Below are 15,143 nucleotides of genomic sequence, written 5' to 3' on the forward strand. Positions count from 1 at the left end.
ATTACCTTACGTTCCATTCCTAATGGCGCTGATCCCATGGTGGAGTTGTTTTTAGTTTTCTGAGTGGTGAGAGAATTCTGATCGAGATGTTGTTGCGGCCACATACTCTAGCCTAAAGAGTCGCCCACCATGACCTCATACACTACTCTAGTGGGTGAGACGGTCAAAGCCCAATTGTGCACCGTAAGAATGCGAATCATCAATTAATTAAACAAATAGAAGTGTTTGCTTTGATTCAAAACTACTGCGGTCTGTAGAGACCAAAGGCTCCAAGCTCCCATGCTCCCATGTCCCAAGCTACGAACTTTGAAGGGTCCGAGGGGTCTTAGTTCTGTAACTTGTACCTTAGAAATTTTCGCGGGTTCGTAACCAATGAGCGCATCGCGGGGTAGAGTAGACTACTCATACTAGCGCGTTTTTCTGCCTAACTTACCCTTAATCCTGGTTGATGATCATCAATCAATTGTCACTTTCCGAAGAGACACATACATAGAGTACCCGACACACCCTCGTCAGCTTCAAACAAAAACAACAACAGCTTCACCACTCTACACAATCCAAAAATCATAGAGCTCATCCTGACTCATCCTTTGCACTCTCCAGCTTCATCACTAGCTTTCTCATCTACTTCAACTCACTTCATCCACTCAGCCTCAGCTTCTTGGCCACAATCAATCGGCCCAGAACGCTTGGCAAGCACAATGTCATGGACTCAGTTCTAACACGCTCGGCCTTTACGCCTACTCGTGCAAAGTCCGCTGGGGCCAGAGAGCCTATGGAAGACACCGACGCTTCCGGCACAAGGAAACGCCCTCGCTTGGACAGTGGAGACCGATTTTACAGAAGCATGTCTGCCGACAGACTGGGAGCTACCCCGACCGACCCTGAGCTTGCTAAAGATCCAACAACACCTCCACGCGCCCACATCTCATCCCATCCCTCAGAAACAGCTGGTGGGCTCCCATCTATGAGCCTTACACCCAGCAAAGAAGTGACCATCAACGTCCGAGAACCCAGCACAATCACCTCTCCAACACAGATATCCGCCCAAATCGGTGGCACACCTTCGTTGCGGGGTGGAGGCGGAGGTGACCATGTCCCGTCTAGCTCTAATGACCCGTCGAGCAAATTGGACTCTTCGCCATCCAATGTCATCTCCGTGACCTCCTCTCCTCCGCGCAGCCCCGAGATCGAAGTCGCCGAGATCGAAGATATGAATGATGAATCAGGAGAGACAAGATGGAAACCTTTGATAAGCGCCACAAGTCTCATGGATGCGAAGGACATCCAACAGAGTGTATTAGAAGACTTTCCGTATCTAGGTGAGAGGAGCAGGAACCTGCGGAAAACTGTAGCTGTGCTCGCCCAGACCTTTGAGAAGGGTGAGTGGTTCCGTTGGTTGTAGGGAATGTGCCAGCTGACTCCTCTAAAGGTGACCTCGATGATGGTGAATACTTTCGCCGTCTATCCATCTGGATCGAAATGTATCTTGAAACAACAGAGCCACACACCTCTCAGTGGTGGGAGATGTACCATGAACAGCGTGCCTTCTGGGAAGAGTTTCCTTCCTTGGTGGAAGGCCTCTTGAAACGAAGGTAGTGCTTGCCCTTTTATGTAATACATGACTATACTGATTGTAATCGATTTCAGCAACAAGATTGGGAATGTCAAGTTGGCGCAATCGAGTATTGGCGATACGACGAGCAGCATCGACCCTCTGCAGGATTTCTTCGTTGCGTACACAGCATTGGCTATGCGAATGGCCCGAATCGATAACCAGACGCTGGCTGGACACTTGGAAGATCCTGGGAATCCTCCAGATCTGATCTGCAATCGCTATCTTATCTCTTTGAACCAACTCCAAAGCCATACGTCTCAACTCTGGAAGTCCGTCGTCGATACATCGAGGTACGACGTCAAAGTCCCAGTGACCGCAATAGTCAGCAGATTCATACAACCACCAGCAAGTGGTATCAGATGTATGACCGAAATCTGTAGAGAACTCTTCGAGCGTTCCCAAAAATGTCCCGTTATAACTCAAAGTATTTGGGTCCACTTAAACATCGCCAATAAGGTGATGAATCATTACCGAGTTTTGCAAAGCAGCAGTGCGGCGACCGAGGAGGCGTGGCTCCCCTCGTTTAGGGATCTGCCTTATCAAATGTATCAGTTCTTCTCGGTCATTGACAATCAGTTCCAGACCTTGATCAGCAAGCAGGTCTCGGCCTTGTCCATCGAAACTAGTCAAGGCCTTGTCAATGGGATGTCAACGCTTCTTCAGAATATAGCGTGCTCAGACGAGCAGCTGACCCGCAAGTATATACACGAAGAACTTGCTCTTACTCAAGATTTCGACAGGGATGATGGGGCTCTTCTTGTCGAGTTAGCTTGGAAATTTGGGTTGTTGAAGAAGTGCATTCTTGAAGGCCGGATGGAAATCAGAGTCCAGGGTGTCGATACAATGCAGCTGGAGTTGGTGCAAGTGTATCAAAAATACGTCCAAAATCGCGAAGGCGGTAAAGACCATCCGACAGCCCAGTATCTTTCCGACTTCATGCTCGATAACAAGCTTGTGGATTATTTCGTTGGTGTTGAATCCCACCCACAGCTAATTAACAGATGTGCCAATATTGTGGGTTTCCTTGTTGTCACAGGCAGATATACCGAAGTTCAGTCGGATGTCATTTGGAAAGGAGTCGTCACAAGTCCAGATTCACGATTCATCGATGCATTACTAATTATGCTAAACGGTATCTTCAACATCGCCGGCTACCCGATACTACTTTACCTGACAGCGAAACTCAACGAAATTCCAATTCATGCTTTTGATGCCAGCATGAACAATTATGGCAGAACGCTGCTTGACCATCTTCGAAGAACGTGGAGCCTGAGCCAAAGCGAGAACCCTGTTTTCCCCCAGAGGATGGATATGGCACCGTTCCACTTATGCATTCGGCTCATCCGCCAATCTTTAGCCGAGAGCTCTTTGGAGCACTCGAGAAAGCGAGAGATTCACAATTTCGCAAGAAACGAACTTGCAAGCTTGCTCGAGTTTGGACCTAGTGATTCGGACAGAAAAGCCATCTACAAGGAATGCATCAAAGACATTTCAGATCGGACCGAATATGCGACAGGCAGTATTTCCGCCATGTCTGCTCTGATTAACCAGAACCCAGAAGGGGAAATAATAATGTTAACTAAAGGGTCGAATGTGACATCTCTGATGATCGAAGAGTTCGCGCATATGATAGACATCGAACGATCTTCAAACGGTCATTCTCAGATGCTTGAAGAGCGCTTGGACATCCGTTGCAACCTTATCCAACACATCATAGTTTCAGCCCCAGACACTATCACCACCAGCGCTGGCGGTAAACTATGGGACTTTGCAGTAGGGTCTCGGGCGCCTCATGACCGGGCCCGCTCATATGGCTGGATGTGCTTCCTCAAAGCATTACGACGATGCAAGGCCACCGAGAATCCCTTTGTTGACCAACTGATCAAAGAGTATCTTCCCCGACTACAACCGCGGTACTACAACAGTGGTTGCCTGCAATTCGTCCAAGAGGTTGTCCATTACCAATCATGTATGGCAACATCCCGACTCGATAAGGACGCTAATGGAGGGCCGACTGCAACAGATCTACTTTGGCAATTGTCACTGACAGCGCCTCCGGGTAGCATAGAACATAAATCCATCAGCTTGCTTGTTGCATTGTGTCTTGATTCGCCAGACGTTCAACGCAGAACACAGGCTGCGACTGACGCCATACACATCGAGATAGTTCAACGTTGTATCCGACAATTGAGCTCCGCGGCCTCCAAGTTACGATCTTACAGCGACGGGACATCCAGTGGGGAAGATGAACCAATGGTAATTGTTGCCTCCGAAGATGAGGTCCAGGCGCAAAAGTTGTGCTTCTCCAGATCTCTCATGATACTAAAGGAGTTCATTCACGGCGTTCGGTCACGTCCCCAATACAGCCCCCAGCCACAGAGTCAGCCTCAGCTGCCTCAAGAATCCCGCGGGCTCAAAGGCGACCCTATCAGCATCCGTTACCAATCGTTTAGTGGTGGTGCAGGTACTGACATTCGAACGCTGGAAGTTGGGGACCTTGAGACCATACAAGACTTGTCCAGTCGCTTGATCTCATTGACAAGCTTTCCCAATTTTAGTGCAATTGCAGGGGGTCAAGTCTTGAATTTGAAGAGTATCGCTAACCAGACGCTCCGAAGTCTGAAGTTCGATCAGAAGGGTCTTCTCATTGTCAGGAGAGTTGCAGATGCTGAGTCCGTGCCACCTCTTTCTCATGTATCCGGTTTGCGGCCGGTCGAGCTAGAAATACTGGCTCATTTCTCCGAATTGTATCAGCTGTTGGGTATGGAGGACAAGCTTGCCAAAGAAGTGGGTCCTGGAAACCAGTCTCGCAACCTTTTCGACTGCTGATGGTGTGTAGGTCCATGAGTTTTTGGTTGCGTTTCCGCCTCACAGCAGTATTACGGCATTGATTCTTTCCCAAGACACGACGCTGGAAGCTGTCTTTCCTCCGACCGCGCCCTTCAAAATTCTCTACTCGGTCTACGCGCTCAGGACTTGCCTGGTACAGCAGACGCAGAATGTACGCAAGCATCCTAGATGTTCTTTTTTTTGTTTTTTAAACGGTATCTTCTAACACTGGTTAGGGTCCTGCGAACGTTGATTTCATACATCATGGCATTCAGTTATTGAGTGCAACCATGTCGACACTGAACCTCAACCTTGGGTCGCATGGCGCCGAAGTCGATATCGTCGTGGCATTAGGCCTCGTAGACTGTCTACATATGTTCCTCAAAGGTTTGCGCCCGTCTTTTCCCTGTTACATCATTTACTGACCTAAGCCTTTATCCAGAGCCTATGCCTGCCGAAGTCGGCTTGTCGGTGTTCCCCAATCCACTGGCGCTCCTGAAGCGTCTGCTGTCCATGATCTCAGAGGCTCTTACCGTATTGAACAGCTCCGAGGCCGATTTCCTGGCTATCAACTCCTTTGCGGCCCTTTTAAAAGCATCTCTCTGCTCCGATACTTTCTGGAAACACCTCAAGGACGCGGATGTGTGCTCCGAGCTCTTGCAACGACTTTTGCTCGACGAACCAAAGTGGCAGACACGTGTCAGAGTGGCTGAGTGGGTAAAAAGTATATGTCGATCTCAATCTGCGTAAGTGCTGGACAGTCATTCAACAAGGCTCACTTGAGAGATCTGCTAATTCAATGGGCAGATCCCAAACAGCAACAGCGGAAAACTTCAACTCTTACCTCTGGGAGAACATAGCAAAGGTTATTCCTCATTGCCTTCAATATAGAAACACAGCCTCGCAACAGTTCTTTGAAGTTGCGACGCTCCTCTTCAGATCGACTGGTGACGCATATTATGGGACGCTCGATGTATCTAGTTACGTTCATGGTTGGAGCGGACTACTTTTGAAACATGAACACGAAGAGGTTGGTAGGAGTGCTCTAGATTGACTTTTAATCACTAATGATGAACAGTTCGTGGGTCGCGACCAGATAGACTGGATTGTCCTTGGACTTTCTTCTCTGCTGAACTGGTCTTTCCAGGTCCTTAAGTCGCTGGGCAAGCCTTTGGAAGCGCCGTAGGTCTCCTGGCTCTAAGCTTATGAGTTCCTCTAACTCCTATAGTGACGGCCTTGCGGAAAAGCTCTTCCGAGCTCACCTCTTTCCTGAGATACCAAGTTCCATCAATGGCGCTCTGACCCAGACTCGAATGCCGAATCTCTTTACGAGAACGCGTGAGGAAATTTATTCCATCATCTTGGCGTTGAGCAATGACATGGGTGGTTATCAAAAATTGCTGATGCTTGTCAGAGATTTGCTCTCCCAAGGTGAGGAATCCCAGGCATGGTCATGGGGTCTCGCTCAAATCTCAGAAGAATGTCACTATGAGCCGAACCTCAACTTCGATCGAACAAAATGCATCCGAGCTCCAGCAGGATATCCTGGCCTAAGGAATCTATCCAATACCTGCTATATGAACTCTTTGTTCACTCAGCTCTTCATGAACGTCAAATTCCGAGGATTCATGCTCAACACCAATGTTGCAGATGGATCCTCATCCCAGAGACTGCTCCACGAAACCCAACAGCTGTTTGCTTTTATGCAAGAGTCGATGCTGAAATTTGTGGATCCCTCGGGCATCGCGGAATCCCTAATCACGTATGACAATACCGCCATCGATGTCTCAATACAAATGGATGTTGATGAGTTCTACAACTTGCTCTTTGACAGATGGGAGAGTCAGATCTTGTCCGGCGCCGACAAAAAGACATTTCGCGCTTTCTATGGCGGCCAAATTGTGCAGCAAATCAAGTCTAAGGAGTGTTCACACATCTCTGAAAGATTGGAACCTTTTTCGGCGATTCAATGTGACATTCAGGGGAAGCTGACATTACTGGACAGTCTCAACGCCTATGTGGGTGGGGAGGTCATGGAAGGAGGTTGGTACACAATTCCAAATGATGTGTTCTGGATGAACTAACTGTTTCTTCAAGACAACAAATACTCCTGTACATCATGCGGCTGTTATGTTGATGCAGTTAAAAGGTTCGTACTTCCCAATGAGTGCTATCCCTTGCTATTTGCTAATGACTATCAGGGCTTGCCTCAAGGATATCCCGAATAATCTCATATTCCACTTGAAGAGGTTCGACTACGATGTCATGACTGGTATGCGAAGTAAAATCAACGACATCTTCGAATTTCCAGAACAGATTGACATGGCTCCTTATCATGTCGATTATCTGAAAGATCCGGGGGAGTCAGCTTCGACCGATTTGTTCAACCTCGTCGGTGTGCTCGTTCATAGCGGTACCGCCGAATCCGGCCACTACTACTCGTACATTCAGGAGCGCCCGTTAGGCGCTGCAAGCGGCAAGACATGGGTCGAGTTCAATGACATCGATGTGGTACCTTTCGACAACTCACATATTCCGGATCAGTGCTTTGGAGGCTTCACCGAATCTTCCGGTTACTCGTCACGTTATTTGAAGTCCTGGAATGCGTATATGTTGTTCTACGAGAGATGCGACCCCAAATCGTCACACGACGAAACTCATTCTCCCAAATCGTTTGGGGTCCCAGCCAAGAGTCCAATGCCGACTGAGATCGAAACCCCTGTCGCTTTCAATAACGGGGGTTGGCTTCGGACCTATTGCATGTTCGATCCGGCGCATGCAGCCTTCGTAAGACAACTTCTGGAGCAGCTTCGGATCGTGAACGAAGACAAGTGTACGGAAGACCATGGAATGGAGAAGGAAGCCATTCTGCTGTCGTTAGATCATCTCGACAGGGTACTATCGAGATCCAAAGATTGTCCCGATTTTGGGAAGATGCTTGCTTCGCTAACCAAAGTTATCGGTTCTTGCTCGACCTGCTGCAGAATCGCCCTAGACTGGGTGCTGCATCATGAGTCCGCTCTGCGTAACCTGCTGCTCCGCTGTCCTTCTCCGAAAGTCCGCAAGGACTTTGCTGGCATGATCCTTGTTGCACTCAAGCATCTCCGAAACAACGAGCCGCGGTGGTTTGGCTTTGACGAAGCAGACGAGATCGCGCGCGTAACATCAAGAAAGGATATGCACCCGGATGGTGTCTTTCCAAGACTCGTTCGCCGTCTGAAAGACCTTTGGAACTTCATGCCTGTACACATACGCGCCTGGGATGACTACTTTGGTCTGTTGGCCGAAATGGTCCTGTTCGGGGTACATGAGTGTCACGTTCTTCTAAACCAAGGATTTCTTTCAGGCTGTCTGGAAATTCTGCTTGTTGACAACCCCAAAGTTCCACGACTCCGCAACGAGCATCCTCACTACGGCCATTATTTCCGCCTTGTGGAGAAGGGCCGAAACTTCTCCTTGAACAAGCTCACCGAGCTGCTCGCCAACCTCCTGGACAAAGTGGAACTGCGAGACGACACCGTGCGGGGAACCCGTGAGCGCAAGGTGAGGAAAGACGGAATGCCGTTGACTTTTACTGAGGATCAATACATGCGTTTCGGAAGCGACCTTTCACGCTCGAAGGATACTTGTGTATTTTTGACTAAGATCCTCGAAGCGGGCAGCAATCCGCCAGCTACGAAGAGAATAATCCGAGCGATGGTCCTTGCAGAGCCGGACTTTGGCACGCTCACACTGGTTCAGAATACGATCATCAGTGGCATCAACATCGATCCGGCAACTTTGGCTGCGCCTTTTCTGCGCGCCGCAATCGTCTTTTGTGAATCTTGTCCAGCGGAAATCAATGCCCGGCATGTCATCAACTACATTGCTGGAGAGGTCGACACAATTGGGGTGTTTGGAGGGCGGGAGCATCTCGACTTTTTTTCCCAGGCACGCCGAATACAAAGCCTAAGCCTTGAGAGATCGCCAGACTTCTTCAATCGCTGCGTCCTGAAGACAGTGCCGCAATGGGCGCCTCCATTAGTGATGTACTTTGAGGAGCCTGTGCGAAATAGCACAATCGACCTCCTTAAGACGCTTGTATTTGGCCATGACATCAAGGCCATGGATGACGAGGAGTATGCTGAACTTATCGAAAGGGTTGGGAGAGATCTTCAAGTAGCTTGTACGAGGCGCTGCCACTTATTGGTGCAGGCGCAGAAGACCCAGGACGCCAAGAGCGTGGAACAGGTCATCACTGTTATCAGACACTGTCTTCAGATGTACTACGGACCGGAACATGATCAAAGGCCTATTGTTGAAGCCGAAAGTAAGTCTACTTGAACGATCCATGTTCCTTCCTCTTTACTGACGGCTTTGAAGATATCGTAGCCAGCCTAGAGGCTTTGACGGTTTCTGATGTGGATGAAGCGGCTTCAGGTAATATCTTGCTGATGGATCATCATTTTTAATTATTCTGACCTGTTCTAGAAACTTGGAACAATGCATCCGACGACATACCTACAGACTCAGATTCGGAGTTCCCCTCTCCGTAGATGATCCAGCATTACAAGGAAGCCAATTGAATCCGCAACACCTAAACATGACGGAGTACAAAACGAGTAATTTGCAATCCTGGCGCAGAGTAAAGATTGGGGATCCACGTGACAGCATGGAAACGAAGCGATGCATTGAACGGCGCACATGGACCAGGACAACGATAGACTACTGGGTGAGGAGTTCATTCTTGCAGGATCTTGGCGATAAAAGCCTTGCGCATGTGGAGGACGATGAGCTGGCAAGCTCCAGGCGTGTACTCCTCAGGAAGGGTGCCGATGATTATTGCGAGGCGTTCGGCGTCACAGCTTCATTTTCCGCACGAACGATCAATTGGCGGCCTAAGGAGGACAGGCCCTGAATGTGAAATAGAGATGTCTTCAATGCATTACCTTCCTCTCCAAGTCCGAGGTGTCCGTCTGATAAAATGTAAAGCCAAGTCCTCAAAACCCTTCTAATTGAGGCATCTAGGATAATATTATGTCTCTAGTGGCTTGCTAGCCCTTTTGCCCATCCCTGAATTTGGTTCCTCATGCAGAGCGCATTTAAGAATTTGCTTGGTTTCGATTCTTAGGATGCACACCGTTCGTCGTTCATTGTCTCTTTGCTTTGTTTGCGTTGTCGCCTTCCGCTACCTCCAAAGATCTCTTTTCCCGCCCCCCCCCTCACAAGCTACAGCTCCCTCGTCGAGCAAGTCGACTGCATGATTCACGACACGCCGTCGCTGAGAGTCTTTGCGCCTGCTACGCAGTATGGATCGAATGAATGGTGTGATGGGTCGGTCCTACGAGTAGGGCGGTGGGTGCCTACCGGTTCAAGCGGTAGGCGCGGCGAGCAGTCGGAGGTATCGGACGGAGCAGCGGTGGGAGCTACGGGGCGGGTGACTCTGCCATGTGTTACGGTGATGGGGCGGCGGCTGAGAATACGGACGCGGGCTGTGGTTCGGTCGGGGCATAACATTCGAGGTCATGTTGGAGCTTTGGCGGGGTTTGTTGCGTGTGATATGCGTGGTGTGGATGCTTTGCGGTCTGATATCGTGGGATTTCGATAATAATACGGATACGAAACGGGTCAAAGGAGTCAGTGACTCGACGCATGTGACTTGCCGAAGGCTGATGGACTGGGAGCCAAGAGTCGCGAGTTCATCAAGTGTTCGGTTCAGGCAGGACCAAGATGGCAGGGTTGATAATTATCGATGGAGCTTTTGTGGATAGTGCCTCGCCTCGGGAGGACACCGTGTTAGACATAATCTCGGGAGATTGGATACGCAACAAGAGCGTGGTGAGATTGAAGAGGCCCCGTAAACGGGATAGTTCGAAAGACCTCTACCGTGGGAATGGATGACAGCGGCCCAGGAACGAGAACACTTGAAATGAGATAACACGGACACCTGGAAAATTTCCTTGAACCCACACATCCGAATGACGATATACCAGTAGTAAGAGTATGTAGCATAAGTCATGCATAGAGGGCCATCCGAACTTTAATTTTTCTAAGTCCTACAGTGGAGAAATTAATGATTCTCCGCAAAGTTCTCCAGTCAGCCCTGTTGGCTACCACTGTAGGACTTGGAAAAAATTTAAGTTCGGATGGCCCTCTATGCATGACTTATGCTACATACTCTTACCAATCGTCATAGATCGAAAAGGAGGCATTTTGGCAGCAGAACGGCAGCGATAGAAGGGGCAAATTCTAGTGTCGTACGCTGCAAACGAATATGACCTCAAATGCAGATCTAGCATCAGATAAGCAAAGAGATCTAGAGGGGAATCCTTTGTTGCTCTAGAGTAAAGGAGAAAGCCCTAAGAATGGCGCATCCTCATCACCTGTAGCCTGGAAAACACGAGACAGTAGGATATGGAGAGAAGGTTCTGGACACGGCTTTCCAGATGTGAGCTAATGACATTCATCGCTATGAGAATGCCTGAGGACAGAGCTGTCCACGTCGTATGCGAGGGCTTCATAGTGCATCTTCAAAATTCGCTTCCTCATCTTCGTCGGAATCGTTGTCCACCTGCTCTTCTGCCTCAGATTTGACCGCGCTTGCCCCATTCTTTCGATCCTCGAACTTAACTTTCTTAAGTACTGGACCATCTCCTTCCTCGATTGCTTGGCCAGAGCCTATAGGAGTAGAAGTATTGGTTGCAGGTGCGCTGCTTCCAGATTCGCTCCCTTTCCGCTTGACGCTTCCATTGGTCTGAGAAACTGGCGGCCCTTTCCAATTTTCGGACATGGAACTTGAAGGCGTGCCGTTTCGCGATGCTGACAAGACATCTTCAAAGTCGCCTTCATCCTCGTCTTCCGATGCTGCTTCTTGCTCTCGTGCTACTCTCTTCCTTTCTTGTTCCATGTCCTCTTCTCGCCTCATCTCCGCATAGTATGCCGCCATTTGCTCATCCTCGGTGCTAATTTTCTTTTCGTCTTCTTCCTCTTTCAGCAAAGCACGGCCATTTACCTGCTGCTCACCATCTTTCTTCCCAGCCACGGTGGTCTCTCCAGTGACAGTAGAAGTCGTATGCCAGACCGGTAAGATGTTCTGCGCTGCAATATTTGCTTTTCGCTGAGCTTCTGCAGCTTGTTCCGCGGTTGTTCTTTCGGAGCCTGTAGTCACAGAGACATCTAATTGCGCGGCAACGAGCTGGGGCATCATGCCTTTCACCGCAGCTGGAGGAGGCTCTGGAGCGTTGAAAGTCACTCTTTGCTGTCCTGGGTTCACAACTATATTTCTCTCCACAAGAACGGCGTGCGAGAAAGCAGTATCGAAGTCGTTACTCGGAATGTCCTCGGAATCAACTTGTTGCAGCATTTTGAGCAGACCAAAAAGCTGATCCATGAGCCTGCTCTGCTTCGCGTGTCCCGTCGAGTCGCCAGCATCGAGTTGCTCTTTTCTCTCGAGAAGACCGCCGCAACGATGACACTCAAACCCCTCTGGGACTGGTCTATCCAGCACTTCAAGTTCTGTCCACTGAGCTTTACATCTCGGACAGTGAAAATCCTTTTTCTCCTCGCTCGGCTTGTACATGCTTTCAACTTTTTGAGTCAGTTGGAAAATGCGATACTTGATGGCATCGATGGTTGCATGAAAGTCGACATAGTAGTAATCTTTGTTTATCGGTCGTTGCTGACCCTCGCGAGTTTCCAGGCGCGAGTGACTTGAAGGTCTCGTTAGCCGAGACCTCAGGAAAGTCCAGCACGAAGCAAGCAGCTGACGTACACTGATAGCAGACGGTCCTCCTTTAACTTTCCGCATAGCTTTCGCAGCTCTTTGCTCGGGATCTGCAACAGGTATGCAAGGTCCTCGTTGGGCAATCTGTCAGATCATTCAGCTCCAACCCCCCAACGTTGCTGGGCTCGCACGAACGCCGAGTGGACCATCAACGCATCGATGACCAAAACGAAGGGCGTATCATAGAAAGCCCGTACCACGCTGCGTATGAGCGTCTTTGCGAGATCCATGGCTGTGATGATCAAGAACGCGGCTACCTATCAGAGAGTCTGATTCTTGGGGGGAGGTGGTTCTGTAAGATGCTCAGCAAGCGCCTCAAGGAGTAAAGGCTGAGAGGAAAGCCATCGTCCAAACGACTCGGAGTGTTGAGTCGAGTAGATCTAGATGGAGAGAAGTTTTGGGTGAGGGTATGTGAATTGCACCACTTCGGAAAGACCTCAGGAACAAAGAGAGAGATATTCAATTGTTTGCTGCGAGTACCAATCTAGCGCAGCCTTACCGGACATTACTAGTTGTCGGGCATAAGAGGACATCAAACGTAGTCCCACTCCACACAAATTTACAATGTATGAGCAATCATTGATGATTCCCAGTCCTGCGCAGAGAACAGTCAATCTACTAAGACATCGGTATCTACGAGCTTCGCTCATCGAACATCCACCACCATGGCTTCCCAAGAGAACCGAGAGCATTCTGCTCGGTCGACAACCCACCAAAACGGAGAGGGATTACCACATTTTGCGCACAACAGGGGTACCGGCAATTCGAGTGTGGGAGGTAGAGGCAACTCGCGATCTGGAGACAGAGGTGGCTCGGGAGGCCGAGGACGTCGAGGAGATCAAGGGCATCGAGGAAATGGGGCAGGTAGAGGAGCTTGGGGGGGGTCCAATAAGAAGAAAGAAGTCGGGCGCGCAGAATGGGCGTATGTGAGTCAGACCTCATCATCCTTATCCGGACTAATTCATGAAGTCGTACTCCATTTAACCGAAGAGCACGCAACAACGAGCGAGCTGCGAAACGACAAAAAGTAGACGGCCGAAAGGAGGATCTACCAGTCTACGCTACCAAGTTCTCGAAAGAGGAGATTGAGACTCAGGAGAAGAAACCTAAGCGGAAGGTCGCTGTGATGCTTGGTTACTCCGGCACTGGATATAAGGGCATGCAGCTGTAAGCGTCTCCGCAAGGGTCTGGGCATCGCATTGCACCTCTAACAACCCTCAGGAATCACCATGAGAAGACTATTGAGGGCGACCTATTCAAGGCCTTTGTTGATTCAGGTGCGATATCGAAAGCCAACGCCGATGACCCGAAGAAGTCCTCGCTCATCAGATGCGCTCGTACTGACAAGGGAGTCCATGCTGCTGGCAATGTGATATCGTTGAAACTCATCGTCGAGGACCCAGATATAGTCGCCAAGATCAATGAGCATCTGAGCCCACAGATACGAGTATGGGGCATCGAGAGAACCAATGGTAGCTTCAGCTGCTACCAGCACTGCGATTCGAGGACTTATCAATATCTCATTCCATCACACTGCTTTCTACCACCTCATCCGAAAAGCTTCCTTGCCAAACAGATGGTAGAGCTTGCAGAAGAGGCCAACGATCTGGAAGGCTATCAAGCCCGTCAAAAGGAGGTTGAAGACGTCTGGTCCAAGATGGAAGAGGAATATGTCAGACCTGTCATTGAAGAGATGGAACTCTCAATACGGGACGAAGTACTCAGAGCATTCTATGAGCACGACAACAGTCCTGCAAATAGCGCATCGACGATTGGTACCGAAGCTCTGAAGCAAACCATCAGTGGTGTTCCCAACCAGGTTAAAGTTATCTCAGCAGTTGAGGATGTTAGTGCCACGGAAAGCAAAAATCGTCAAGAAAGCACTGCAGACATCTCCTCAGTCCTAGGGCTCGAAACAGTCAATGTAGAAGCCATGGAGACGCGAGAAGAGAGACCGAGAGAACTTACGCCTGTGGAAAACGCCCTTCGTGATCTTAAAGCCGCCCATATCAAGGCAAAAAATGCCTATCGAATTCACCCTGCTCGCGTTGCGCGTGTCCGCTCCCACCTGTCCCGCTATATTGGCACACATAAATTCCACAACTACACAATCGAAAAGACCTTCAGAGATCCTTCCGCCACAAGGGTTATAAAAGCCTTCAACGTAGACGCTGTCCCTATCATCATCAATGACACAGAATGGCTTTCGCTCAAAGTCTGGGGTCAGAGCTTCATGATGCACCAAATACGTAAAATGGTCAGTATGATCGCTTTGCTCGTCCGCTGCGGTTGTCACGAGGGCCGCATACAGGACTCCTATATGGCTGATAAACTCAGCATACCCAAAGCACCTAGTCTGGGCCTTCTACTTGAATGCCCTGTGTTTGAGGTCTACAATGAGAAGCTTGAGGGGTTCGGATACAACAAAATCGATTTCAGCAGATATGAGGAGGAGATGGAAGAATTCAAGCAGCGGGAGATCTATGGGCGCATTTTCCGAGAAGAGGAAAGGGATCATACCTTCCACTCTTTCTTCGCGGGTATGGATAACACCCGGAGTTCGCAGTTGTTCTATCTGTCAAGCGCTGGAGTCGAAGCTACCAAGAAAGAGATCAAGAAAGATACGCTGACGGACGCGGCGGCGAAGACGAATATTGGCGAAGTCTTGAGTGAAGATGAGGGAGACGCAATAAACGAAGAAGGGTGAGGTGGAATAGATTCTCATGGGCCCCGCATAGTTGACTATTACAACCCGTGATACCTGACCAATTCTGAATCATCAAGCCTGCTTGACACCAGGAAAACGGTTCCAACCCGCTAGCACATCGCTGGTACTCGGGCACTTTTCGTGTAAATTCGGTGGAGATATCGTCGACATCTCGCAGCACATACCACAAGAGTAAAGCCAAAAAAAGTGGTTGTTGTCTCAATCTC

General features: G+C 49.4%; 3 protein-coding genes across 3 annotated transcripts; 2 read left to right on the forward strand and 1 right to left on the reverse strand.

Annotated features, from left to right (window-relative positions):
- Positions 1-706: 706 nt before the first annotated feature.
- HO133_010173 (uncharacterized protein) lies at positions 707-8,982 on the forward strand (the record flags this gene model as incomplete). The annotated part of the gene is made up of 14 exons (XM_037301028.1): positions 707-1,382; positions 1,433-1,595; positions 1,651-4,405; positions 4,458-4,619; positions 4,684-4,834; positions 4,890-5,193; positions 5,255-5,477; positions 5,526-5,629; positions 5,676-5,878; positions 5,927-6,490; positions 6,545-6,596; positions 6,649-8,756; positions 8,810-8,866; positions 8,918-8,982. 14 exons carry the CDS (start codon positions 707-709, stop codon positions 8,980-8,982), a joined length of 7,587 nt encoding a protein of 2,528 aa, XP_037153845.1.
- Positions 8,983-10,943: 1,961 nt separating this feature from the next.
- Positions 10,944-12,439, reverse strand: HO133_010174 (uncharacterized protein; the record flags this gene model as incomplete). The annotated part of the gene is made up of 3 exons (XM_037301029.1): positions 10,944-12,135; positions 12,198-12,293; positions 12,345-12,439. The coding sequence occupies 3 exons, from the start codon at positions 12,437-12,439 to the stop codon at positions 10,944-10,946; spliced, it is 1,383 nt and encodes a 460-aa protein (XP_037153846.1).
- A 334-nt stretch (positions 12,440-12,773) lies between these two features.
- Positions 12,774-14,916, forward strand: HO133_010175 (uncharacterized protein; the record flags this gene model as incomplete). The annotated part of the gene is made up of 3 exons (XM_037301030.1): positions 12,774-13,135; positions 13,200-13,376; positions 13,431-14,916. 3 exons carry the CDS (start codon positions 12,774-12,776, stop codon positions 14,914-14,916), a joined length of 2,025 nt encoding a protein of 674 aa, XP_037153847.1.
- Positions 14,917-15,143: the final 227 nt, after the last annotated feature.

This window comes from Letharia lupina, assembly GCF_014066315.1.
Source record: "Letharia lupina isolate WasteWater1 chromosome Unknown contig_8, whole genome shotgun sequence".
Classification (NCBI taxonomy): Eukaryota; Fungi; Ascomycota; class Lecanoromycetes; order Lecanorales; family Parmeliaceae; genus Letharia; species Letharia lupina.